The sequence below is a fragment of the Nymphalis io genome, chromosome 6 (genome assembly GCF_905147045.1).
Source record: "Nymphalis io chromosome 6, ilAglIoxx1.1, whole genome shotgun sequence".
In the NCBI taxonomy this organism is placed as follows: Eukaryota; Metazoa; Arthropoda; class Insecta; order Lepidoptera; family Nymphalidae; genus Nymphalis; species Nymphalis io.
In genome coordinates, this window is record NC_065893.1 from 11,561,655 (window position 1) to 11,588,654 (window position 27,000).

The 27,000-nt window shown below is 34.4% G+C and overlaps 1 protein-coding gene and 1 non-coding gene across 2 annotated transcripts; one reads left to right on the forward strand and one right to left on the reverse strand.

Annotated features, from left to right (window-relative positions):
- Nucleotides 1-910: 910 nt before the first annotated feature.
- LOC126768958 (zinc finger protein Noc) lies at nt 911-3,000 on the reverse strand. The gene is made up of 2 exons (XM_050487457.1): nt 2,574-3,000; nt 911-2,462 (listed from the first exon to the last, which is right to left on the reverse strand). Exons 1-2 carry the CDS (start codon nt 2,658-2,660, stop codon nt 1,209-1,211), a joined length of 1,341 nt encoding a protein of 446 aa, XP_050343414.1. The 5' UTR covers nt 2,661-3,000; the 3' UTR covers nt 911-1,208.
- A 21,590-nt stretch (nt 3,001-24,590) lies between these two features.
- Trnae-cuc (transfer RNA glutamic acid (anticodon CUC)) lies at nt 24,591-24,662 on the forward strand. Its single transcript has one exon. It is a non-coding gene; the product is annotated as a tRNA-Glu (tRNA).
- Nucleotides 24,663-27,000: the final 2,338 nt, after the last annotated feature.

Below are 27,000 nucleotides of genomic sequence, written 5' to 3' on the forward strand. Positions count from 1 at the left end.
AAATAATATTATTATGATAGTTTATGAAGATCAAAATCTTTAAAATATAGGCGTACTTATAAAAATGGAACATTCAATTTGAATTTACTTAATAAGAAAAATATAAATAAAATTGTTATAAAACACTAAATTTCATATAAGAATGTGATATTAATCATTAATTTTGTTTCAATTCTCTGTTCTATTTTTTCTGTTGGTAAAAAATATAACGAATATATTATTATAAAATAAGGTCAAAAATAAAATCCTCAAAAAGAAGAAAACTAATATTAAATGACTTTATTGTAATTCAGACTCTGTTATAAACTAGTCTATCATCTGTCTCTCAGCCTTTTCGTGCGACCAATTATGTTTTTGACAGTTGAATTTCCAACATGACATGGGCCTAATCAAAATAGCATTTATTAAAAAAACACCACATTAACAAACTTGACAGCTCACGGCTTTGTTATTAATGACGTCCAGTCTCTCTTGTACCTACTTCGTCTTTTTATAGTTTTTTCAATGAAATAAAATTGTTTTGTTAGACTTTTTCTGTTCGCTTTACGTGGGCGGTAGCTGCGCTGGTATTCGCGTGATTGCAGTCTCGTTTTATCACGCTACGTTACTGTTGATTGACGGCACTAATATGTATGTTAGATGTACATTAATCAATCATTCGTATCGGCTTATTGCTCCGTGCCAGAATTAAAACGGTTCAAGAATGATGTGTAATTTACTTTATGTGAGCTCTTATGGCACTTTCTCAATGTGTTTATTATGATTTATTGATGTAAATTGAGTGAAAGTATCGTCATATTCAAATTTGTATTTGCCATCTTTATGCAGCAATAAAAAGTGATTGATTACTTGTATGTAAATTTTTTTCATCGTTGTTAAAATGTAGTAGAAAAATAAATTAAAAACTGTATAATTTTCACAAAGATATTGTATTTGAATTTTTCATTTAATATTAAACATAGATATTATTATTTTACACAATTCATTTGGCTGTACATAATCTTTACATAATCCCTACATTACCAGTGTAGATACAAAGTCCGTCGGAAAGTTAACTTAAATTATTATCTATTTAAAATTGCACTATTCACTAAACTTGTCATGGCGGGTTACGCCTTACAACATCAATTAATCTATCATGATATCACAGAAGAAAATTGGACATTACAAACATTAAAAATGTCAGTCATTATCCTCACTACACTAGATTACTGATGCACTGCAGCGGCTCCGAGCCTCTGACTATACATGGCGTAAGGCGAGTAGAAAGGACCCAAAGCTGGATTAAAAGCACCATACGGTGATGTGCCAAGGCTTGCTGGTAGAGCTTTAGAATATGGATGATATCTGCTCGCTGACAGTGGGCTAAGAGGTGCCGTCGGATATGCGCTGCGTAGGCCAGCAGTTGTAAAAAGAGGATTTAATGGATTCAAAAGCGATGCCTGTGAAACTGCAGACGAAGTTGGTGTTGATCCGTCCGTTGTGTGACTTCTTAAATGTTGCAGGAGTTCTTCTGAATTTCCAAAACGTTTTCCACAGTAGGACTCACCTACAATCCAGTTACAGACGTAGGGACGGCTCAACTGTGGGTAAGGAATATTACCGGCGGCTCCCTGTTGCGATAAGGCCATAGCCATAGCTAAATTATACTTTTGGTGATCGCATTGCGTACATCCGGCGGGACACGCACCGTTGCTCATTAAAAGGTGATGGTTGTTAACAGAGAATTGGCAGCCAGTGCAATAAGGGTCCTTGCATACCGGAACCAATGTTTCTCCTCCCGCCGGTGTTTTAACTCTAGCATATCCAAAATAAGGGTTTGCTGAAGAGCCTGGGAAGCCAGCTGCTGCTGCCAACATAGCAGCATGGTGGGCGCTCAATGGGGCTCCGGCGTAAGGGGGTCGAAATGCAGGATTTGCGTGTTGTTCCATACCAGGTGGGCAGCAAAGTCCAGCCAATGGATTAAATCCAGATAAGCCGGGTATATTTTTAAATGCCCCTAAATGATCTTTTCCGTGTCCTAAAACTTCTAAACCAGAACGAATAATAGGACTGGTCCCAGACGAGGCAGCAGGTGAAGACTTCTGATCATTAGAAGGACTAATCTTTCCAATTTCTGTTGTTGGCGAAGTTGATTTTCTTCCTGGCGTACTTTTTCCGGACTTTTTGTCATCTGAACTGTCAGAACTTGCCTTTGATGGCGGACGAGATTCCTCAGGTTTTTTCGTTACGACATTAGTTTCATATGGTTTGAAAGCTAAATGTTTGCTTTCTGGCGTTGAACGTGGTTTATCCGGTTTACCCGCACTAGGTGAAGAACGACTAATTGCATCACTGTTAACACTATTCACTGATTTCTTTTTGTCAAGCGGCGGCAAGAGCGGCTTGGTTGGCAATGTGTCTGCGCCGATTTGGCTACAGGTTTGCGCTAAAAGCGCAAGAGGGCTTTTTTTGGAGTCCAACTGTAACAAAAGAAAAAAATAATTAATATTTGTTAAATAAAAAATAAGCATAAAAATATCTATTTATTTAATATTAAGTTTTTTTAATAAATTTCTAAAAAATATACTTACAGACGATGGAAGCGGTGTTAAATAATCTGGTTGCAGATACTGATTTGGATTAGTAGTCATCATGGCTCCGTCTTCAAGTACCACCATTTGGAGATTAACTTAAACAATTTATTATTTACGATTACTTTTACACTTTACGTAAGTCACTGTCGGTTCTGTAACACAACTACTCTATGACACGGTCGCGCGAAATACTTGGAACGAATGCGTGCGTCCGTGACGGCGTTCGAGGTGACTGTGAGAGACGAGACCCCACCAGCACACGACGTTTCATTGCCTCCCGCCTGCCCCGCGAGAGAAGGATAGCAATATCTCAAGTCTTTGTTAGAGAAGCAACGCTATATCTCTCCGCTGCAGCACACAGTCATAAAAAATAAAGCGGAAACGACACATAGCTGCATTGCGGTAGGGGAAAAAGGAAAGGCGGCATGGCGGGCAGCCGGGTGCGGATTGAGACGTGCGATGGCGTTGGTGGCGAGCCACCCATGACGGCGTCGCTTTGAGCCGCCGCAGCTCTACCTGCCCGCTCCGCTTCACTCCGTAGCTTTTTTGTTCCACGCCACTTTTATTACGCTTTCGACAACGCTCCTCTCGCCGGCGCTTTGCTGCTGACACATTTGAAACTACTTACTCTTTTACAGTCGCCTTTGTTCTGGGATGTGCTCAGTTCAAAGGGGAAAATTGATCCGTTCTATGGCGTTTCCACGTAACCGTTTGATGTGTCAACGCGTGTTTTACGACTAAGTCTGGGCTTTATCTTTCGATATTTCACTTTATTGACAATACAAAGTTCATATCGTTAATGTTAATCCGACACTAAAACCTGTCAAACACGGCTCCGTTCAAACGGGACCCGCGTTGCGATCAAATTAAATATGTCAATTTGGGAACCCATATCAACAGCTGCGAGCGACGTCGGGCCCTTTAGAAATATTGCTTATTGTGTCCAAACAAAGATACTAAGTATAACGTATGGGCGGACGACAGAGGTCGTAAATAACCCGGCGGGTTGTAATATATTTGACAGTGCGCGGACATGCGAAACAAAAAACATGTTTATTGCGATACGGGGCCTCGCGGGCCGGAGTTCTTCTATAAATTAGAGACGTGGGCATTTTAGTGTTTATTTAGGAGCGCATAGGCGTCAGGCTGTTTATTGTTAGTCTAGTTTGTGACTAAATCATGGTATACGTGCGTCGACTGCGACGTTATCACTTGTTGGCTGCGGAATTGAAATGTTTTGCCAACAGTGAATTCAGTTAGGCGTCGCGCTTGTTTTATTCAAGTGTCGTATATCGTTTCTCATAAAAATAAAGTCGTTTATACGAACGTTTTCTTGCATTTAACGCTTGCTCGTTTCTCTATTTTTATTTTCAATTGTTGCCTCTTATACATTTGTTTTAATCGTAAATACTAGTTAATACGTTTGTTTAATTTAAGGATTATGTTACTAATTCTAATATCTTAAATAATCTTATCTTTTTCAAAGCTTTTTAAAAGTAAACATTTCTTTCTAGGATTTTCTGAATTCAGTTAATAGTTTTTAAATTCATTTTTAAACTACATACGATGCTTAAGCTAGGTACGATGTTTTACGGATATTAAAAAAATTATAGAATGAAAAATAAATCCACTATGAACTAACTTAGTATGAATAGATTATCGTTACATTTTAAAGTTACTTAATATAAAAATATAAATGAAAATTTATAGTGAATAATATGCTTAGTCAATTTTTTTTTTTATATTCGCCGGGAGGGCAAATGACTCTACTCCACCACTCTACTCTACTTGATAAGGGGATTAAAAAAAATCCGTTAAACGGCGTACCAATGACCTGAACTAATGGGGTCTTATCTCCATAGATAGGCTTATCTTAATGGATTTATGGGGTTGGTGGTAATCGACGATTAGATTTATTTTTATATAGTATTTATATGAATTTATTTATATTAATACATGATATACAATTATTACATTTTTTCCACTTTTAATATTATTATTTTTTATTAGTTAAATTATTTATTAGTTAAAACATAATTATAAGTCTATATATAGTAAATATATATAAGTTAAGTTTCTTTTCTTTTATGTTTTATTCATTTATACTATTATTCGTAACTTATTGATGTTACGTCACAATAAAATAAAATACAATTATATTTATATAATTATATTTATACAATTATATTTATATAAAGATAAATACTCTAAACATCAATTATTCATTCGTTATCAACACCAATGGTATCCCGCGGTTTCACCCGCGTTAAATGATTACATACACTCGTTTCAGACAGTTTGCCATATTAGTCAACGGTCAGAAAGAAAAGTAGTAACCATAAATGGCGAATGTTCTTCTGTGTAGATTATATAGCGAGAAGTTAAACAAAAATATTTAGTATTGTTCTGTTTTGGTTTAAAATGTGAGTGACCCTGTGTACATTCCAAGGTTAGTGGTGTGTTGATGACATAAGGTATTATATGAATATTTCTTACAGCACTAATGTCTATGGGCAGTGGTGAAGACTTACCATTGCCTTTCTATTAAAAAAAAACTCAATAAAGGGACTAAACCAAAATAATTATTCAAATCAAATTTTTAGTTCTTGGGATTAACGGGAATCTTTGGATTCTACTATACAAACTCTTCAACTTTACAATAAAGCATTTAACTTCGTCTCTCGCCGCAATAAATTAGCGAAACTAAAACGAATTATACGCCATTAATAATGTGTACACGTGTAAACATATTTCATTATAAATTGACAAGTAAAAAAATTGAGCAAAAAGTGCCGAAAGAACTCCTAAATAGAATAAAATGGTTGGATATGGTAATTTTTTGCCGAGTTTTGCTTTGGTTAGAATAAGGGATTTTAAATTATTTGAATATCTCTTATTTTGAGGAAGTTTAAAGTTTATTTTATAATGCTACTCCTATTTGGTTTGATGGGTGCACATCTGTCTGAAAAGAATTTGACACAAACACGAGATTAACTATTATAAATAGTAGGCCATAGCGGCTTTTGATACCTTTTTTATACAATATTATAAGATTTACAGAATATTGTCATATAAAAATTATCTTTTTTTATAGAATAGGTAGGCGGACAGTATATGGCCCACCTGATGGAAAGTGGTCACCAACGCCCATAGACATTTGCAATGTAAGAAATGTTAACCATCGCTTATATCGCCAATGCGCCACCAATCTTGGGAACTAAGATGTTGTATCCCTTGTACCTGTAATTACACTGGCTCACTCACCCTTCAAACAGGAACATAACAATACCAAGTACTGTTGTTTTGCGGTAGAATATCTGATGAGTGAGTGGTACCTACCCAGACGAGCTTGCAAAAAGCTCTACCACCAGTATCTATTAAATAATACATTATAATAATCTTCACTAATATTAGGTCCTTACACATGAAATTGGCGTTTTGTACGGGAGGAATATAAAGCCAATTTTTTTTTGTAAAATATATTTAACTAATGAAAGTATGCACCGTTGTTATCTTGCGCTTTTACCATCTCATAGGTAGTTCATTGTCCCTTTACTAAAAAACTTACTGTAACTGACAATAGATATCTGCCGTAATCGTTTGGCCAGATTTTAGTGAACGACACCGGCGCTAGTCCACCAAACACTCATAAGTAACTTTTTCTAAGTCAATTTTCGTTTGTCAGCCATTGCGACGAGTGCTTTCGATTATCATACTGTAACCACTTTTCATCACAAGTAATGATTCGATTTAAAATCCCTTCATTATTGTGTCGGTTGAGCAAAGTAACACAGCAGTCGACGCGTGTTTGGAAGTTCGATTCACTCAATTCATGAGGTACCCATCGTTCAAGTTTTTTTAATTTTCTATAATATTTTAAGTGTTTTGTGATGGATACGCTTCCACAATAGCTTTTGTTCTGGTTCGTTGTAGGTTTTGAAGGTCGAAATTTCCAGAACGAAAACGTTGAAACCAAAAACGTACCGTGCTTTCTTTTGCGACACCAGCGCCGTCCTCATCATTTATCCTTCATGCTGTTTCTGCAGCAACGGTGCCACGGTAGAACTCGTACTCGTAAATATACCGATATTTTATGTTTTCCATTGTGCGGTAATAAGCGACGCCAAAGAAAAAAATAATGAGGAAATAACAAATGAATGACTGTTTTTAAAACTTAATTATTACAAATGACAAGTAAAGTACATGAAATATCAAATTAGTACATATATCATGGTATAATATTACAAAATGATGAAAACAAAATAGATGAAATTATCAAAATGTAAGATATAAGTAAATTAAATGTTTTCTCTGTGACAGAACAAATAATATTATGTAAATAGACCTTACGGATTACCATAAGCTGAATGAAAACAATAATAAAACATATTAGAAAATAACAGATAAATTATACTATTTGTAATTGTATTTTAAAAATATACTACAATATTTTAATTGTAGGTTATGTTATAAATACCAATTAAAATTCTAAAGTTATTAATAATCTCGTTAAATACATAAAGTTACAACCACATATGCGTATAATCATGTGATCATTCTAGGAAATCATTTTTATTTTACGCTAAGCCCCGAGATAAGTGGAGTCTGAGCAAAGATTTCTAAAAAACTTTCCGTGTAATTAGCTGGTCTATGTCCGTAGTTATCGAATGGCTGGCGCCGGTTTAAGGGATGGATGATTAGTACCGTCGACACCCGACAAACGCGCCAATGACGAACGGATGCGGCGAGATCAAAGAAATCGGCACCGACAGTTCTAAGCCAAACTGGGCGTAGAAACTATAACTTATCACAACTACAAGTCAGAGCTTTGTTTGTTTGTTTAAGCTAACTAACTGAATTTAAATCGGATGGATTTTGAAAAACCCGCTATATATAACAAAACTTATATATGTAGTCAAGTATACAATTTACTTCATTTGCATATTTTTTTTATTATTATACATATGTACATATTTTATTCATAATATATTATATAAACAATATACATATTCATATAAAGATTTTTTTATATAAAATACGTTTTTATTTGTACAATTAACTTTGAGCAATATTGCCTTCTGGTTATTGGAATATGTAATAAATATCATAAAAACTTGTCATTTGACATTTAAAAAATCAACTCCGATTAAAAATAAAATATATTACTTTATTTCGCTGTACTTTTTTAAAAAGCTTTATAACATTTTTTTTTATTTACACACGTGTTGTGTTAAAAACCGTTTATTGTTGACATCAATAGTCAAAGTTTCAAATACGGTATTATGTTTGGAGCCGTTTGCTTTGATTTTACCGCATCCGCTCTCAAATTGACGCGGTCTCAACAACAGTGATCACTGATCATAAGACTGTTCCAATATTGTTCCAATTATTAAATAATATATTTACTCTAGTATTCCAAGCTTCAACCGCGGAAATTTAAAATTACCAATGTGTTTTCAATTAATTTTGCTTATAAAAACTTTTGTCTCTCGGGCTGTTCGACGTTATTCATAAAAAAATAGATTTGTTAAAAATTAATTTTATTAAAAAATGAGCGAACGGTTCTAAAATCGCTTAAAAACTTCTATTGTATACTAGCGCTTTATCCACAGTTTCGCTCGCATTACAATTTAGAATTGCTAAATACCAGTTTACATAGCTATTCCTTAGTGCTAATGTACTGTGTAAAAGGAACCCGTATGCAAATTTTCAAGGTGCTTCAGTAGTTTTGAGTTTGCGTTCGTATATCAGTCAGTTAGATAGTTATTCTTTTATATATATAGATATATTACACTGAAGAAATCGCGAGCATACATTGCTTAATATATTCGTTACAAACCGTGGAAAGATAAAGGTCATTTACTTATTACTAAATTTAAACCTTAAACATTTTAACAACCCTATGTTAACTTTAATAATTTACTCTGTATGTTATTTGGCGGCAACAGTTTAATCGTATTCCAGTCTCCTGCTATCCTTATTTGAAAAACTTGAACGCACCGAGTCAAATGACGACAGCTCGCTGTGAATGCTTGTCTGATTATCTACCATATATTCGTTCTAAACAAGACAATGCTTTTTGTTGTTTTATTCGGTTAAGAAAGAGATCTCGTATTAAGGTATGTGTTATTCATTTTAATAGTAAATATAAGTAGTATGGGAGATAAGAACTCACATGATGATGAGAATTCAGCTGACTTAGACAAATACATTCAATAATTCTTGATCTGATTTATATCATCCTTATGACAGATCTATATAATTTTTGTAGTCTTTTTTTTTCTCGCAGTTGAAACCTTCAGAAAGGTACCCGGGTCCTATGGGGGTGAAACCGGGTTATGTGGGATTCTTACCCACTAAAACCACTGCGATGGCCATCCTCAGCACGGATGGGAGAGGCTGCAGGATCGTGTTGATATAACGCATCCGCGGCCTCTCCCGTGCTTTGCTCCACTCGTGGCTCGGCGGAGCTCTCATCAGGGGGCGAATCTCGCCCCCCGCACTCCTCGCTAGTGCGTACGTTGCGCGAGGCCATCACGGCTGCCGTCCTCCACAGGGCCGTCTGAAATAGGACACGTGAGGCCCCCACCTCACGCATCCATGGCCCGAGGGTTACGCCCTATCTTTTAAGCCCCGGGCGTCTGGGCTATGGGAGGGCCGAGACGACACCGTGGTCGTCTCCGCCGAGCAGGATCGGCCCTTTCCCGTTCCCGCTCCGCCGTCTCCTTCTGAACATGGTTCAGAAGGACGGTCTCACAGAAGGAGGCTACGGCCCTCCACGCCGATTCCCTGCGAAGCATCGTCGACACGATTGCTCGCAGGGACAGGTCTTGTCCGACTTCACGGACCAGGATCTCCCTCTCCGCACTCCACGCGGGGCACACCTCCAACGTATTCTGAGCTGTGTCCCGGTCCGCGCCACAGTGGTGACACATCACCGTCGATTCGCGTCCGATCTTACACAGGGGGTTTAACATGTCTAGATTAACCTTACCACATATAACCGAACTTATAAACGTTGCTTAGCGGCTGTTTAGTTAACCTTTTGCTCTTTCTGTTATCATTGATTTGACATTCGAAAGAAGAAGGCAGCATTGTCTCATTGTCATGTAACTAACCACCCGCTAAATAACGTTTATAACTAAGGCCGTTAGTCATCACTTTGTCAATCTTGACTCAGTCAATCATTGGCTTATCTAAAACATCCTTTATTTATTTATATTATTATTTATATCGTTGACTTTATAATTTTCAAGACAAATTTGATAAACTATTATATCTGCTTTATATTTTCTTAGAATTACGAAGACGTTTAAGTTACTCGAAAGTAAATCGTAAAGATTTTATTGCAAAAAATTAAATAGACTTCGCAAAGTACGGCCATAACAAAATACCTGCGTGCCCTAATTGTAATATTTATTGCACAGTAAATCTTATCGTTAAGCTGCAAGAAATAAAGTAATAGAAACGACATCTTTAGACCTTTCTTATCTTAGCAATAAAATTTCAACCTTTTGTCTATTGTATTGTATTGTATTTTCAACAAATTATTCTTAAATGATTTAGGGCAACGGGCTCAGCTTAAGGAATTCAAAAAAAAGTCATAGCGCCATTCACAAAGCTTAGAATAGTTATGACGAAATAACTATATTATTGTACTGGGACGCTTGTAAAAACACTCTTAAAATTTTAACTTTTAATAATCAATATTTTAAATGCGATTGTGAGTTTATCACTTGAAATTGAGAGTATTTTGTATTTTGAAAGTGACAGTTTGCGGGTTTATTTAACTAGGTGGTAGAACTTAGTGCATGTCCGTCTAGGTACCAGATATTCTATCGATTTGAAGGGCGAGTGAGCAAGTGCAACTCCAGGGCACAGGGAACATAACTTCTTAGTTCCCAAGGTTGGTTGTACATTATGTATTTAATTAATGGTTAATATTTATTGCCGTGTGGTGACGGTGACGAATATCACCACCCCATTTCATCCCGTGGGGGTCGTAGAAGTCGACTCGAGGGAATATACACCAGAGAACGGGCAGCAGCGTCTCTCTGAGTACTATGACTAACTTACTGCGATCGCCAACCCGTCTGCCAAGCGTGGCGATTATGGCATATGGATATCATAACTGTGACATCAATTCCATCGCGAACAAAGAAATTTGGCAACTCCTTTCTTTGTCGCACTTCCAAAAAATGCAATTTCTTACCAGCTCACGTGTTCCCCTCCTCTTACAACCCGGGTTCCTTCAAACGAGGTGTGAAGAGGCATCTTGCGGGTCGGCAAGGCGAAGGCGGCTAGTGCAGAACGTTTTTCCCGTCTGTACTGGCCGTCGTCGCGTTTGGACTCTACTACCACTTACCATCAGGTGGAGTAGAGTCATTTGCCCTCTCGGCGAATATAAAAAAAATAAAAAATGGGGATATGCCATAATCATGATTCGCGCAACTAAACCACGGCCCCTAGTCCCCAGCAGCCCTGCTATTCCTAGCCTTGGTAACAGCTGTGGTAACGGCGGGGCAGGGGGTGCTAAGAATCCCCGGCAGATTTCGTGTTACCAACACCGACGACCTCTGGCCCTGGCAACATATAACACGCGTACACTGCGGACCGACGAGAAGATCATCGAACTGGAGGAAGAAGTGAGCAGGTTACACTGGGATATCGTCGGATTATCCGAAGTCCGAAGACAGGGGGAGGATACGATGATCCTGAAATCCGGTAACCTTCTCTATTTCCGAGAGGGCGATCAACTGTCTCAAGGTGGTGTCGGGTTCGTAGTCCACAAGTCCCTCGTTAACAACGTTGTGAAAATCGAGAGCGTGTCGACTAGGGTGGCGTACCTTATACTCAGAATCACCAAGCGGTATTCTTTGAAGGTCATACAGGCCGACTGCCGACTTCGACACACTCTGACGATAAGGTTGAGGTCATGTATGAGGATTTATCTAGAGCCATACATCCCAATAAGAGTAATTTCACTGTTGTAATGGGGAACTTTAACGCGAAGCTGGGCAAACGATTCGGTGATGAGTTAAAGGTGGGACCATATGTAATTGGAGACCGCAATCCTCGTGGCCAGAAGTTGGCCGACTTTATGGAGAAGTTCACGTAACCTGAAAATATTTTTAATGCCGTATGATACTAATAGAGAATGTTTTATTCGAAGGCGATATATTATTATAATAAAACACGTAAAAATTTTTTTGCCGATGACAGTTAAAATTACATTAGAAATGAAAATAGAATCACATCGAGCCTTCGAGAATAATAACCATCTTGTTAAGACTTAATATTCGTTGAAGAGAAAAATTGTTACGCGTAAAAACCAGAACGTAGAGCAAGCAATAAATAAGAAGTGAACTGAAATAAATATTCCCTGTGTTTTATCAGTATTTATGGTCGCAATAAACGGGCGGGCTTTGTGAAATGCCGCCGTTGTAAATAATTTCACTGTGTAGCATGGGCCTTGTAACACTTGTTCGTTGAGCCGCTAAATGTTCTGTGATATATGAACGGTTCTTGCTGTTATTTATTGTTAAGCTAGTAGTTGTTCGTAACTTGATTGATTTTTATAAAACTACTTCAATCTTTTATGAAATAAGATCTATTAAAATATTGATTGACAAATGTCTTGATTTTCAAATAACTTCTGTGGAAAATCTTAAAATAGTCCAAGGTATTTCAGCAGTGCCGCTAATTTTATAAGTATTTTTAATAACTTGTGAAACTACTGGTTTTCTGTATTTTATTGTATATTTCATTTTTATCCATTTATAGAGACACAATTTTTAAGTCTGTCATCATTGAACCTAGTGAAATAGATATTTTAAGGTCGAATAAGAGTTCATTTTTTTTAATGAAGCGCTTCTTACGTTTTGCTTCTGCCACGTAATATATTGATGTTTTTTATAGAATATGTAATCTGTTATTTATGATACACTAATTTGCTTCAAACCTTGTGAAGAGTTATTAGTAGCAATTCCAACTGATTTCGTATTTTATAAAACCAGACTAATTAATCTTAATTTCTCAAAGGCTAAATATCTACAGCAAGTGATAAATAGTATAAGTAATTGTAACATGAATATTTTTTCGCCGTTATAGGCAGCTCTCTTATCTAATGGCTCCACTTTGTGTCGGTAAAATCAAAAGTAAGGGAAACAATGCTTAATGACTGTTTTAATGAGACAATTGTGTCATCCTGTTCTGTTAGTCATCTTTGTGCGTTTCAGAAGGTGGCGCTTCGTGAATGAGTATTGTTAGAAATCCATTATATATTGTACTTTTGAGTCGTCTTTTTTATTTAGATGGATTTTTATTTTAATTATTTAAGACAAATTCAATTTTGTCAAAATTAGTGATTTTAATGTTACAAGTTTATTTTGTAGTTATAAGTAATACAGAAATCAAGCAGTTGTTATAAGTTCAAATACTTATCAAGCGCAGAACCGGAAGCTTTAACATACTTTCAGATGCCTATACTCAGCAGGAGACTGTGATTGGTTGAATGGAGATTATGATTAGAAATTTCTGCCAACCTTCGCTGCCACCGCTCAGAAATCCGGACGGATCGCTAACCAACAGTCCGCAAGTGAAAGCCGATCTCCTGGCTAAACTCTTTGCCGATAACTCCGTGATCGATGATTGTAGTGCGCTACCACCAACAATACCTTCATGTGGCCACACGATGCCTGACATCAAAATCAGGCAACGTGATGTGCGTGCGGAACTGCAATCACTTAATGTACGTAAAGCTAGCGATCCCGATGGAATACCAGCCATATTGCTGAAGAAATGCACGGTTGAGCTGTCTCCTATGTTAACGCGCCTTTTCCAACATTCTCTTCAGGATGTGTGCCGGAGGCTTGGAGAAGAGCTAATGTGCAAGCGGTTCCCAAAAAAAGGGATCGGTCTGACCCAGCAAATTATCGGCCAATAGATATCACCTCAGTACTTTGTAAGGTGATGGAACGGATTCTAAACAACCAACTGATCCATTACCTAGAAGATCACTGTCTAATTAATGATCATCAGTACGGGTTTCGTCAATAAGTCGAGATGGCCCAGTTGTAAGAACGCGTGAATCTTAACCGATGAACGTGGGTTCAAACCCGGGCAAGCACCTCTGAATTTTTATGTGCTTAATTTCTCTTTATAATTCATCTCGTGCTTTTCGGCAAAGGAAAACATCGTGAGGAAACTTGCATGTTTCTAATTTCATCGAAATTGTGCTACATGTGTATTCCACCAACCAGCATTGGAGCAAGCCTTAGCCCAGCAGTGGGACATTTACAGGCTGTTACTGTACTGTACGGGTTATGACCAAAACGGTCTACAGGTGATCTTCTGGCGTACGTAACACACCTCTGGGGTGAAGCTATCGACAAGCATGGGGATTCGTAGGCTGTCAGCCTCGATATCTCCAAGGCTTTCGATAGGGTATAGCACAGAAGTCTTCTCTCCAAGCTGCCGGCATATGGTCTGCCTGCTCAGCTTTGCACCTGGATTGCCAGCTTCCTACACAAGTGTAGCATTCGTGTTTTAGTTGATGGTTGCGCATCACAATTCTGTGTAGTGAATTTATTTATTTATTTATTTTGAACAAAATATACATATCTTAAACAATATATACGATAGTAACTACATTAGTATAATACTGTGTCGTAGCTACTAACGCCCTCCAATTCAACAGCACATTTATTTATTATTTGTTCATTATAAACATAACAATCAAATATCATTTAATTTAATAAAAAATAATATATAAATATATACATCTAAATATATATATATATATACTATAAGGAAGGGATGGGGTAGGAAGGAAGAATAGGTTAGGTCAATGTTATGTTGATCGTTTTAGTAATGATTCAGTCTCATCATAGCCCAAATTGAGAAGCCAGTTGGTCATTTGAATTTTACACTGGTAAGTCGTAAGTGAGAAAATATTGTTCTTCTTATTTATTCTATTATATAAAATTGAGCTCAAATAATTGTATTGGTGAGTTGCAATCGCTGATTTAAATGGAATGGTCTGGCAAACCCTATCACTTTTGCGTTTGTTAGATACAAACTTAGTATTATTATAGGGAATATTTTTATACTTCCGAAGAATTATTTGCAGTATATACAGTTAACGCACTGTGAGAACTTTACAAGATTTATATAGTTCAACTGTAGGGAAACGGATAGGCTGAGAGATCATAATTTTTAATAAAAGTCTTTGTGCTCTCTTTAATCGAAGTATATTAATCTTAGCAGCACCTCCCCAAGCTGTGATACAGTAAGTGATATTAGACTGCACAAGTGCGTAATATACAGTTTTTAAAGTCTGGAAACAAACAGATGCCCTAAGATATCTAAATACATACATTATTTTCCTTATACTTGAAATTACAGATTAAATGTGATCATTCCAATTTAGCCCCTCATCTATGCTGAATGCTGGGGTACCCTAGGGATCTGTGCTATCTCCCACACTCTTTCTTTTGCATATCAATGATATGTTCTCTCTTGAGAACATACATTGCTATGCAGACGATAGTACAGTGCATGGTGGATACCACGGACGCGCAGCGTCTGGGCGAGCGGAAATTGAGGAGAGGCGGATCTTGTCATTGAACTCGATAGGACATTACAACTCTTCGCCAAATGGGGCTGTAATAATCTGGTTGAGCTTAATACCAAGAAAATACAGACATGTGCTAAAAGTCACCATTTTCCCCTCTTCCCTCCCTCTGTGATACTCCGCTGGTGATACAAAGCAAAATCGTCATGCTGGGGATTGACGTTCGCTGCGACCTTAGTCCAAGGGATTACATCGAAGCTGTTATAAAAACAGCTTCACGGAAACTCAGATTTCTTAACAAGGTGCGGCGTTTTTTCACACCACGACAACTGTGCCTGTTGTACAAAACACAGGTAGGGTCTTGCGTGGAATATTGCTCGCACCTTTGGGATGGCTCCGCTAAGTACCTACTGGAGGCCTTGGATCGGTTGCAGCGACGTGCAGTCCGCATTATTGTGCGACGTTAAGGTCACGAACACCCTCGAACCTTTACAATTGCGTCGAGAGATAGCAGCGCTCAGCTTTGAAATACTTAAAAATAAATATAGTATTGATTCTTTTGTAGTCAAAATCCTAATTAAGCAGTTAAAATAAGTATTATTATTACTTAAAAATAGCAGTTGACTGATTTTATAAAGTAACTACTCCTTTTATTTCTCATTCTAAATATTTTATATCGTTGTAGATAGTATAAATAACGAATATAAATGTCAAAGCCCTGTATAGAATATACAGCCAATTTACATAATAAAAAAAACAGTACTCAAATAAAATAAAGTTCATTTCATGTTAAAAAATGCTACTAAGAAAATATAAACTTATCATAACTTACTAAAAATGGACGTAACTAAATAAAATTACTAATTATATTTTTAGTCTTCCACTTTTTATATTTAAAATGTGATGTAATACGTCGCTTGAATGAACAAACATGCAATTTTAATAGCAATAAAAACAGAAGCATGAGAGCGCAAAGCTTATAAACATGTAAACGAACCATCACACACAGTGAACAGTAAATAAGCATTTAACACATTCTGAGAAACAGCAATATATTATACTATAACGTCATAAAACGCAGACCTTTATTGGTAATAAGATAAGAACTATTTCGGAAACGCAAATACTTTGGCAACGTTCTGCTAAGTGTGTTCGTAAGGGTGACGATATTCATAATAAACACTGATGTGAACACACATGTTAATAAAAATATCTTTATCTTAGTTCTAGAAACCCTTCCAAGTCTAGTTTTATTACTGAATATCTTAAGGCGTAGGAAAATATGTATTAATTGAATTTTTATATTTTAATATATATATTTTACTTTTTATTGTATTTAATGGGACTGTTTGTCTCAACCGAGTTTTTGCTTACTTCATAACATTACAATGTATAGGTATCCTAACTAATACTAAAACGCGAAAGTGAGTATGTTTGGTACGTTTTCACTTCTTAACTAGTTAATCGATCATAATGAAATTTTGCATGCAGGTTGTCAAGTGTACAAAAAAGGACACACGGTACTTAACACCTGCCTGCCCCTCCCTCAAATGCAGGCGAAACCTCGTGCGGAAACTACGAATCTATGTTAGTAAAACCTAATAGCTACCGCATTATGAAGCATAACGATAATTTAAACGTAAAAAGCGATTTTTCACTACGATTATTTATTTATGATAACGACCTTACAAACAAAATTAACATACAAGCTTAGAGTTTTTTTTAATGTTTTTCGATGTTATTTTATAAAGGAAACCAAAATAAATTTTATTTAAATACAAATATCTAAACAAAGGAGTCTTTGTTGAAAATATCGCACAATTAAATAAGTAATTCAGAATAAGCAACGCAACTACAAATTTGGTGAATTGAAGCCACATTACCATTATAATATGAATAATCCTATACAATTTGTGATTTCGTTCGAACACACATTCAACCAATAAATACAATTACTTCTAAATCGAACATATCTTCTATAAGGGTTCATTCATAATATTTTCTAACTCAACGATTACTTAAAGAATCTACTGGAGCGTGAAACAGGCTTACCCTTAAATAAAAACTTTTATTCCAAGCCATATTATATTACATCCCAACGCATTCGGTATAAATAAATGGTGGCCCACCATAAAGATAACGATAAACAAAATTCAGCTTTGCATCTTCCCCTTTTTTATTGGCAGGGGGCAATTTGAGAGGATGTTTTCTGCCATATTCACCAAAATAATTTAACACATCATAAACAATATTATTGTTATCAATAGCTCTTAATAGGTCGACATAAAGATCAAATTTATCTGCACTTTATTTTTGTTCATAGCAAATATCTTTGGTGCGGACGTAATTTATATTCCATTGATGGGTTACTGTGAGTTTACGAAATTGTTAAAGTCAGATAATAGGGTGATATTTACATTGGGGTTGGCTTACGTGCTGAGTGTGAGCTGACAGACGTTATGACTGACTAATCATAATGAATGAGGGTTTAAAATAGCTAGTTTAAAGATTATCTTTAATATATTGGTGTGACAAAAGCGGTAATTACTAATACGTATTTTCTCATCTATTGAATTATTTTAAAATAAAACAGCAGACACAGATTTATTTAAAGACGTTGAACTGAACGACTAAGTGTCAATGATAATTAATATAATATCTGTGTTGTAATAACTTATTACAGTAAGGAGTGTTGTCATTTTTGAGAACTTACACAATGAACTCTCCATTTATCGATTCTATATTGAATATGGCAACATTTTATGTATTAGCTTCTTTATTGTAATTATTTTCATAGATATTACAAATTTACAGTCACAAATTAATTTGCGGTAGGGCTTGCTTTCATTAAATAATTTTCTATCGCTAAATAGCAATACGTAGTATTGTTGTGTTCCGGTTGGAAGGGTGAGTGTGTAAGGACAGGCATAAGAGACAACATCTTTGTTACCAAGTTTGGTGGTTCATTGGTGATGTAAGAAATGGTTAATATGTCTATTCGTGAGCGATGTTGATCACTTACCATCAGGTGGCTCATCTAACCGACCACCACTTATTATAAAAAAAAGAGGTCAATCTCTATACTGCTAGTTTATATAGGTCGTATAAAATGTAGTAATTTATTTCTTCTTTTCATAATTACTTTGATTGAATTTATACAAAACTTATTTTTTTACACTTAATATAGTTGAACTAGAAAAGTTATAATTCTAGGTTAACAATACTAGTCACTATAAGTCTACAGCAAATATTCTCCTAGTAAAAGAAAAGGATGTTTTATTTCTCATACGGAAGAAGGTAATAGCGGTTCAGAGATGAAACCTAATTCCTTGTTTGCCTCTCATAAAAACACTCTTATCTCCCCAAACAGGCGTAGACGCAGCATTACGACCAAACAAACATTCAAATACCACGAAGCAAAACAAATACGTTAATCACATCACAGCAATTAAATATTCTTATCTAAATAAGTAAAAATCAAATTTATTCAGTGACAACGATATTTGATGTTAAATAATTCATAAATATTTTCTGTTTCTTGTCAAGAGGTTGAAATTTATAGCTTTGTGAATCCATTGCCGGTGACAAAGACTTGATATCTCATTAAGGTTCTGACTATGATATACCTGTTAAATGTACATTGAAGGTATATTAAATAAGAGTTAAAACATTAATGAAGGAGACACATCAATCTAAACTAAATTAGGAGATGGTATCGCTGATATAAATGTTGTTTGAAAAGGACTTAAAAATGGCTGTGGAAGACGTTTTGGCAGAAAGGCTCAACATATCAACAAGGACTAGCAAATAGTAACAAGCTAGAGGAATTAAAATTTGTGAAGCGAGTAAATACTCTGCTGCGGTATCTTTGAGATCTAAATTGAAGCTGAGTTCATTATGACCGTCATTTTTGTATTTTCGTCGAAATCAAATAAATGTTATATTTTTTTAATTAAAATATCTTAAGAAGAAATGTAAGCAATGTCGCTTATTTTCTATATATAATACAAAAATATCAAGTATAAATCCATTCCCGTTTAAGATGCGAGTCAAAGTGAAATTACCGAAGCTCTTGGAGCCGTGTGTATGAAAAATTCATTCGTAACAAAACAAAGAGGGAGAGAGATGTAGAATAATAATTTGAATAAATATTAAGGAGAGTCCCGTTCGGGTGACGTGACAAAAGCGAGCTCAGCCACGCGTGTTTATGCGTTGTGATGTTGTAATTTGCCAGGAACATTTGGCGAGGAGAGCGTAATGCGAGACGACGGCTTCACATACGCAAAAATGTTATTAAGTTTTTAAGGACACGTCGTGTAAGACGCGAGACATGTGACATGTTTTGCTTTTTTTTCTTTTATAAAATTATTACCCTCCCAGCGGAGATTAACTTTCAGACGCAAGACAGCGTAATTTCACCTAAGACGCTGGGATTACGCATTGTTTTCCTTTCTTCAAGGACCTCAACTTGATTGCTATTCTATACACATGTCGTTTTTCATGGAAACATTGGGAGTTAGCATCGTATTCTCTTTACGACCCACACATCCCCTATTCTCAGAAGGTTCATACAATAGGGTGCTAAGTGTTCTCGCAAACACAAAAATAATAACAAAATCCCCGTGTATTTTGACAACATAATACTCGATGGACACAAAAGCCATCACGTCACGAGCAATCGGTTTCACTTCCCCGCCGCCCTTTGAAGAGGGTTTTAAACAGGTTTCGCAAATAATTTATTAAAAAGTTTTTTGTCCCCGCTACGGCAGTTGGTTTACTGTGTGCTACCGTTTGACGGGATCCGCGATGAAAGATTTCTTGCAGATTATAATTGACAAGATCTTTGTTGCCTGTGACAAAGGAATTAAGTATAAATTGAGTTCTTTGTGTGGGCCAGAAGATTAGCGGGAGCAGTGAAGAGTATATTATTCCACGGGTATACAATTCTGGAACTAGAAATTAAGTATGGAACGAAGGGAAACGTTGACAATGTAAGATTTCTGTTAAATTTAATTCAATATCTCGCTTAGTTGAGATTAAAGACTTAATGCATTTAAGAACACTTTTCTTTAAAGCCTTGTTACTAAGAATTAGGACAAGATTTAACATCCAGAAAGTTTGTATGGTTAATGATTAACGCAAATCTCTTAAGACTTGTTTTGAATAAGATTAGCAACGAACCATGTAGTTTCATAAGTCTTCTGTTATTACCTATATTTGAAGTAATAATAATTATTAAATGCTTCTGTGATATCGTGGATTTTTGCGCTACAAGTTCTGAAATCATAAAAAAAGATTACATAACATAAATGTATTTTTTATATTTTTTTTAATACCCATGGCTGCCTTTACCTAAGGTAGGCAAATTAATGCCTGTGTTATAGGTTATATATAATTCATATATTATAAATTTAAATAAATATATAATACATATTTAATATACGTAATAATCCCAAGTTCATGGCAGGAATCGAACCTAAAACAACTGAGCTGAAGGCATCGTTACCGCCAACTGCGTCAACGAGCGAGATAAAATATAAAGGGCTATTAAGTCGTGTAATAAAGTATTCAAAATCAATAAAATATGAGAAGCTTATTTAAATCAACAATAATTTCCGATTGGATAAGATAAAGAACATTGATATTCAAAAGAAGTAGAACGTAAAAGCTTAGACATAATTGACGATTTCTTTGAACGTTGTTGACATTGGTATTGATGTCATCACATTTTATAATCGCAAGTGGTGGACTTGTCAACGTGGGTAGATTACCTATTCACGACTTGACATTTCGCCTGAATTATACTGGTGACAATGAAATCAATCTAGCAGAAGCGCCCACCCATGATGTTAAGTGTTTCCATCCAACACTTCGAAGAAAAATCGTCAAGCAGAAATATGCATGCTCAATCAAGATTCCGTAGCTTCCAACGTTCAATGTTATGTACGTTTTTTTGCTCCTATTAAACAAACACGAATGGAATCTTTCCAGAAATCATTTGTAAGGTATTGCAATACATTGTCGTGTAATTAAATAAGTCATCGATTTATGTCTAATTTATTCCATTAGCAATTTAATCAGGCGATTGGAATCGTTTCTGCTTAACAGTTATAACTGATTTTATTCATAACATGACGTCTAACAATGTTTAACGTAATAGATTATTTCGCTCGAAGACCATTAAAACATCATAAATTACGTTTTATATGGAACTTTTAGTTAGCATCGTTAAGTAAAAACGAAAGGTACCATAAAAATTTCTGAACAGTTCCGAGACTTCTGTGAAAGTTTTAATTTTTTTTTTCTGCCGAACCCGAGGGACGGTGCGGAATATAAATTCGCGTTGCACGACCAACATGCATACCAATTGTGGGTCCGCGTGACATGCACAATGTATGGAGGCGATGAATGCAGGCAAAAACCTGGTGGCAAGTACGTGCTACCGTCTGAAGCCTTGTTTCCGACTCAAACGCTAAATGGACTTATGGTAGCATTGTATGCGATGAGATTGGGCACGACATTTTAATGTTTGATGAGATGATTTTTTATTCGATCATAATGTAGTTTACACGTATATATGCTACTAACTAGTAAAATATCCTAACATACATTTTTAAATAAATATTGTAAATAATTGAACAATTCCACTAATAATCTAATACCGAAAGCATTAGTTGTTAAGTACACTAAAGTCTGATTAATTTTTTAATCCAAAACTAAATGAAATATAACTATAAAAACTGTACGTAGTTATCAAGGGTTACATTGAATAAAATTATTTATATATTAATATTCACGAAAGAAACAATCGAATTAAGGAAAAATTAATTATCGTCATCGTTATTTAATAGATACTTAATATGTTCCTTAGATGGCCCATTGGTAAGAAGGCGTGAATCTTATACGATGATCGTGGGTTCAAACCCGGGCAAGCACCACTGAATTTTCATGTGCTTAATTTGTGATTATAATTCATCTCGTGCTTGACGTTGAAGGAAAACATCGTGAGGAAACCTGCATGTGTCTAATTTCACTGAAATTCTGCCACATGTCTATTCCATCAACCCGCATTGGAGCAGCGTGGTGGAATAAGCTCCAAACCTTCACAAAAATGATTAATAAGATAGTAAATTATAACATAATGGGTTTGTAAGATCCATTAATTTAATTCCAATGCCTATAAAATATTTTAATTCATATTCATATTTATAGTTCATACAAGTACCTAATAATACAAAGACTGGTAGTTATTTAGATTATCGCATACAACCGTACAAATTCTCCAGCTTATAATAATAAAAAATATAAATAATATACATTAATTTTAATAAATATTTCCAGTTTATAATTGCAGATTTAAAACCATTATCGAACGTTCTAGATACAGAATAATTATTAGTAAATATATAATCTAGTTGCATTATGGTAATTAATACCTTTTGAAGATTGAAAGACAAAATATTGTCTCCCATCAACAAAGGCTATTCAGGGCCGTTTAAGGGCAGACAAAGGTCCGATAGGGATAAGCGTTGTATCCCGATCTTCAAATGTCGGGGACTTATTTCAGATTGATTCACACGGGATGTTTTGTTTTATTAATATTATAATCATTATCATTTTATTTATATCTTAACTACCACATTATGAAAAAACAAAAGACGCATTATTTTTATTTTTTTGTTGTTGATTTAAGTCGGTTGTTAAATATTAAATTATAGCAATTATTTGTTTATTCGGTTACTTGTTATGTTGATATATAAGGGTTTTTATTGGATGCGTGTATAACCTTAAGATAAATATTTTTCTATGATTTTGGTACGTACAAACGTCAATAGTAATGAAAGTACAGAAACTGAATCTATTTCAAGCTAAATCATAAAATCAAAAATTTATTACAATTTTAATAACAATATTGTTTCTAGCTATATCAAATAAAAATCACTACGTGTGTCCAAAAAGTCTCAAGATTGACGTTGATCGACAACAGGCAAGCAGACATGGTAATAGCTGCTTACCATATAATAAGTTGCTTTAGCGTCGTATCAACGAAATTCAATGCAACCGATTTGAAATTCACATCCGATGACATCGCGAACAAAAATAGACTACACGATTTTATCAATCTTGATACTTGACAACTAAAAATACTTATTATTCTAAATTGTTTCATATTAATATAAGAACATATATTATTTTTATCTATCCCGAAACCCGTCAACTCGTTCTCATTAAAATCGGTACGCAGAGAGTTCGGACGCTTATTTCAGCGCCTTTAAACGAATCCGATAAAAAATATTGCTTGAAATGTGCCATGTATATTGAAACATATACTTGTATACAAAATATGTTTCAAGACTGACATTGATGAACAACTAGTTCGCAGACGTGGACTGCTTACCATATAATAAGTCGGTGTAGCGTCGTTTAACAAAATTCCATTCAACGGATTTGAAATTCACAATCGATGACATCGCATCCTTACTTTTGACTTTAATTGATGGCTTTTCATACTCGATAAGATGTTGTCTCAAGATCAATCTTTTGTTCATTCTGTACGTTATACATTTTCTTTTTAATCTGACTTCTTTTAAACTGACTGTAATCTTAGCAAGTGGGAGAACCAAGTGGCTATTATTACGTGATAAATAGCATAGGGCCCTCTGTTGCCCTATTTAGGGAATTAGGGTTAATAAATCACTGGGTCGATTACTGTAATGTTCTAGTATAGAGATTGGTGCCCTAATTACTAATATCCTTATTCAGGTATAATAATTACTGTTCGCAGTAATATATAGTTTTCAAGGCTTAACCACTGAACCAAAATTGATAAAATTTGGTATAGAAAAGCAGTTCGCTGTTATGAATTTTATAGTAATAAGTAAGTATATAAGAGTATATTTTATAAATACTTGAGAATATCTTAAGCAAAGGTGAGTAATTATTTAATAAATTAATTTAAAATACAATATATTATATTTATTTAAATAAAATTATTAATTATAACAATTAAGAATAATAAGAATTGTTTGTTGTCAAGTATCAAGATTCATCAATTTTTTTTTTTTAATTTTGTATCTGTCTTGTTACTTGAATAAATACATTATTATTATTATTGTCAACGCATATTCTATTCATTTGTAGTATTGTAGTTTCTTAGTAAAATAGTAACGCAGCTTACAACACATCACTTGTTTTTAAATATTTCATTTATACCAATTTAAAAATATACTATATAAAGTATACCAAAAAGCGAAAAAAAACTCAATTTTGATATTTATATCCATTCACCGAATGATAATATTTTGAACCATTTTTTTTAACAATTTACTGGTCTGTACAGAACTACAATTTATTTTTTTAAGAAAATATTATTCTATGCTATCACTTATAACAAAGTTGTGGTAACATTATAATACATCATTTTCATCCCCTAACCCATATCCGGTATGGTCTAGTGGCTAGGATACCTGGCTCTCACCCAGGAGGCTCGGGTTCGATTCCCGGTACCGGAATATATCTTTTTTTAACTTGAATGGATTTATTGTTTTATTTACATGAATGCTTAATTTCTTTATTTTATTTTAAAGATTTATTTTTTTATTTTAATGAATACATCGAAAAGTTAAAGTATATATTTAACAAGTTATTGTATTTATTTAAAATCTCATAAAATAAAGCAATTATTATATTACACATACAATATAATATTTATTATTTTATTACATTCATTAAAAAATTGAATATGGAATGGGTCGTTTTTGGTAAAAAAAACTGCGTTTTTATAGACAATAATTATACATTTCATATCCACATAAATTTATTATTCCTTACATCATTAATCTACCAAAATCGTTATAAATAAAAAAAAATTTAATATGCAGAATGCATAAATGCACCTGGAAACACATCAAAGTCACTTTTGAGACAGAAACGTAACAAAAAGACCAAATAATATTCTCACTACGAAATATAATTAAATATATGTATTTATGCTGTTTCATAATAAAATATTTAAAAAGTGTACCAGTTATTTTTTTTATTGCTGCCTGTTAATTTTTTATAAAAAAAGGCGGACGGAGAGGTGATCCACTTGATGGGAAGTGGTCACCACCGCCCGTAGACTACCTCAAGAAATATTAACCATAGCCGCCACAAACCTTAGGAAATTGTTCGTCGAATTACATCATTATTTTTATTTGATTCTTTTTATAAGCTACTTAGATCATTAGTAAGTCTTGTTTATTTTGCTGTATTTCGATTTAAATAATAAGCTAGTCAGTCTAGTTACAACCACTTTAGACTTGGGCAACATCTTAGATCTATCTTGGTAAGAGTTGTTCTTTTTTCATAGTATCCAGTATTTATAGGCGATGTTGACATTTATTATCAAATTATAGCTAATAGTTTAAATAAATTTATATTTTTAAATATTAAACTATTTTTTCACGATTTTAGTTGACGGAAGAACTGTCTCCGGAACTGACCAAATCTGTCCCTAGTTGGTATTAAAAAAGGCAATTAAAAAAATATAAAACATACGTTAATATTTTCACGTGATACACATTTTCGTATTATCTTAAAGAAATAATAGTGTGTAGCAAATTCGATTAGATTTCAATTAATTTCATTGCCACTTCGCTTTTATTGTTATAATAAATCTCATTCATATATCTAGCTTAATTGAATCTTTATTTATTACATGTAACACGCACGTGTTTAATTAAAACGAAAAATGTATGCTTTTATTACTATGTATTCAGAAACTGCTGTTAAGAATGCATCCGTTTCGATATCTGACTTATCCTTTTAATACGTTATTATGATTCTAATTATTAATAAAAGTACGTAATTGTAATGACATCCAAATAATATCTAGCTTCACTTATAATCTAACTGACTTCTAAGTATTTATTTTTTAATAGAAAATATTTTGTGTTTTTTGTAACTGCTTATAAATTATGAGTTTGCATACGAATACTACAATGATAAACATCCATTCTAACTTCAAAGACTAATCCAAAATGTCGTGACATTAGGTCATGACTACAGGGCAAAAAATAATCAGTGCTCGCCTTTGAAACTGCATTTCAATCTCAGACAGACAGACATAATCATTCTCTGTTATAAATCGCAATGTCTCATTACCATATTCGAATTTATCAATCCCTAAATGTTTTGAGCAATTTTGACCTTTGTGTCACTATTGAACAGGATTTATTTCACTCTGAAAAATAAGATGCAAGACAGGATTTAAATTTCGTATTTGCATTCGCGGGTCTGTATCGCCTAACGATTGACAGATATCAATACGGAATCTACTTGTTGTACGAGTTGAATTCAAATATGTCCGATCAGATAGATTTACATTTTGAGCAAATTCAAATGCAACCTTCAATTCAAGAACTTTGCAATTTATATTTAAAATTACACGTCAGATAGAAGGTAGCTACTAATTATTTTTGATTGAGGTTGATAAAAAAATATATATTATTCAGAATATAACCAACTGTATACATAATTCGCTTTATTGCATCCTTTTTTTATTAAATCGGTCTCAAACCGTGAAATTGACTGTAGCCGATAAAAATACAAATTTATACAATCTATTAATTTTCAATGCATTCAAAATTATTACAGAAATCACAAATGAAACACATAAATTAAATGTTTAGCAATAAGTAATTAATTTCGTTTATACAAATCATGATCGCAATTTAATCAAATCATGTTGTTACGACTTGCCGAGTTGACAAGGTGTTAAATAGAAATCAATGCAAATCAGAACCGTAACAAACAAGCGTCAAAAGTAATTTCAAACTATTGCACAATAGCGAAATAAATGAACGGTTC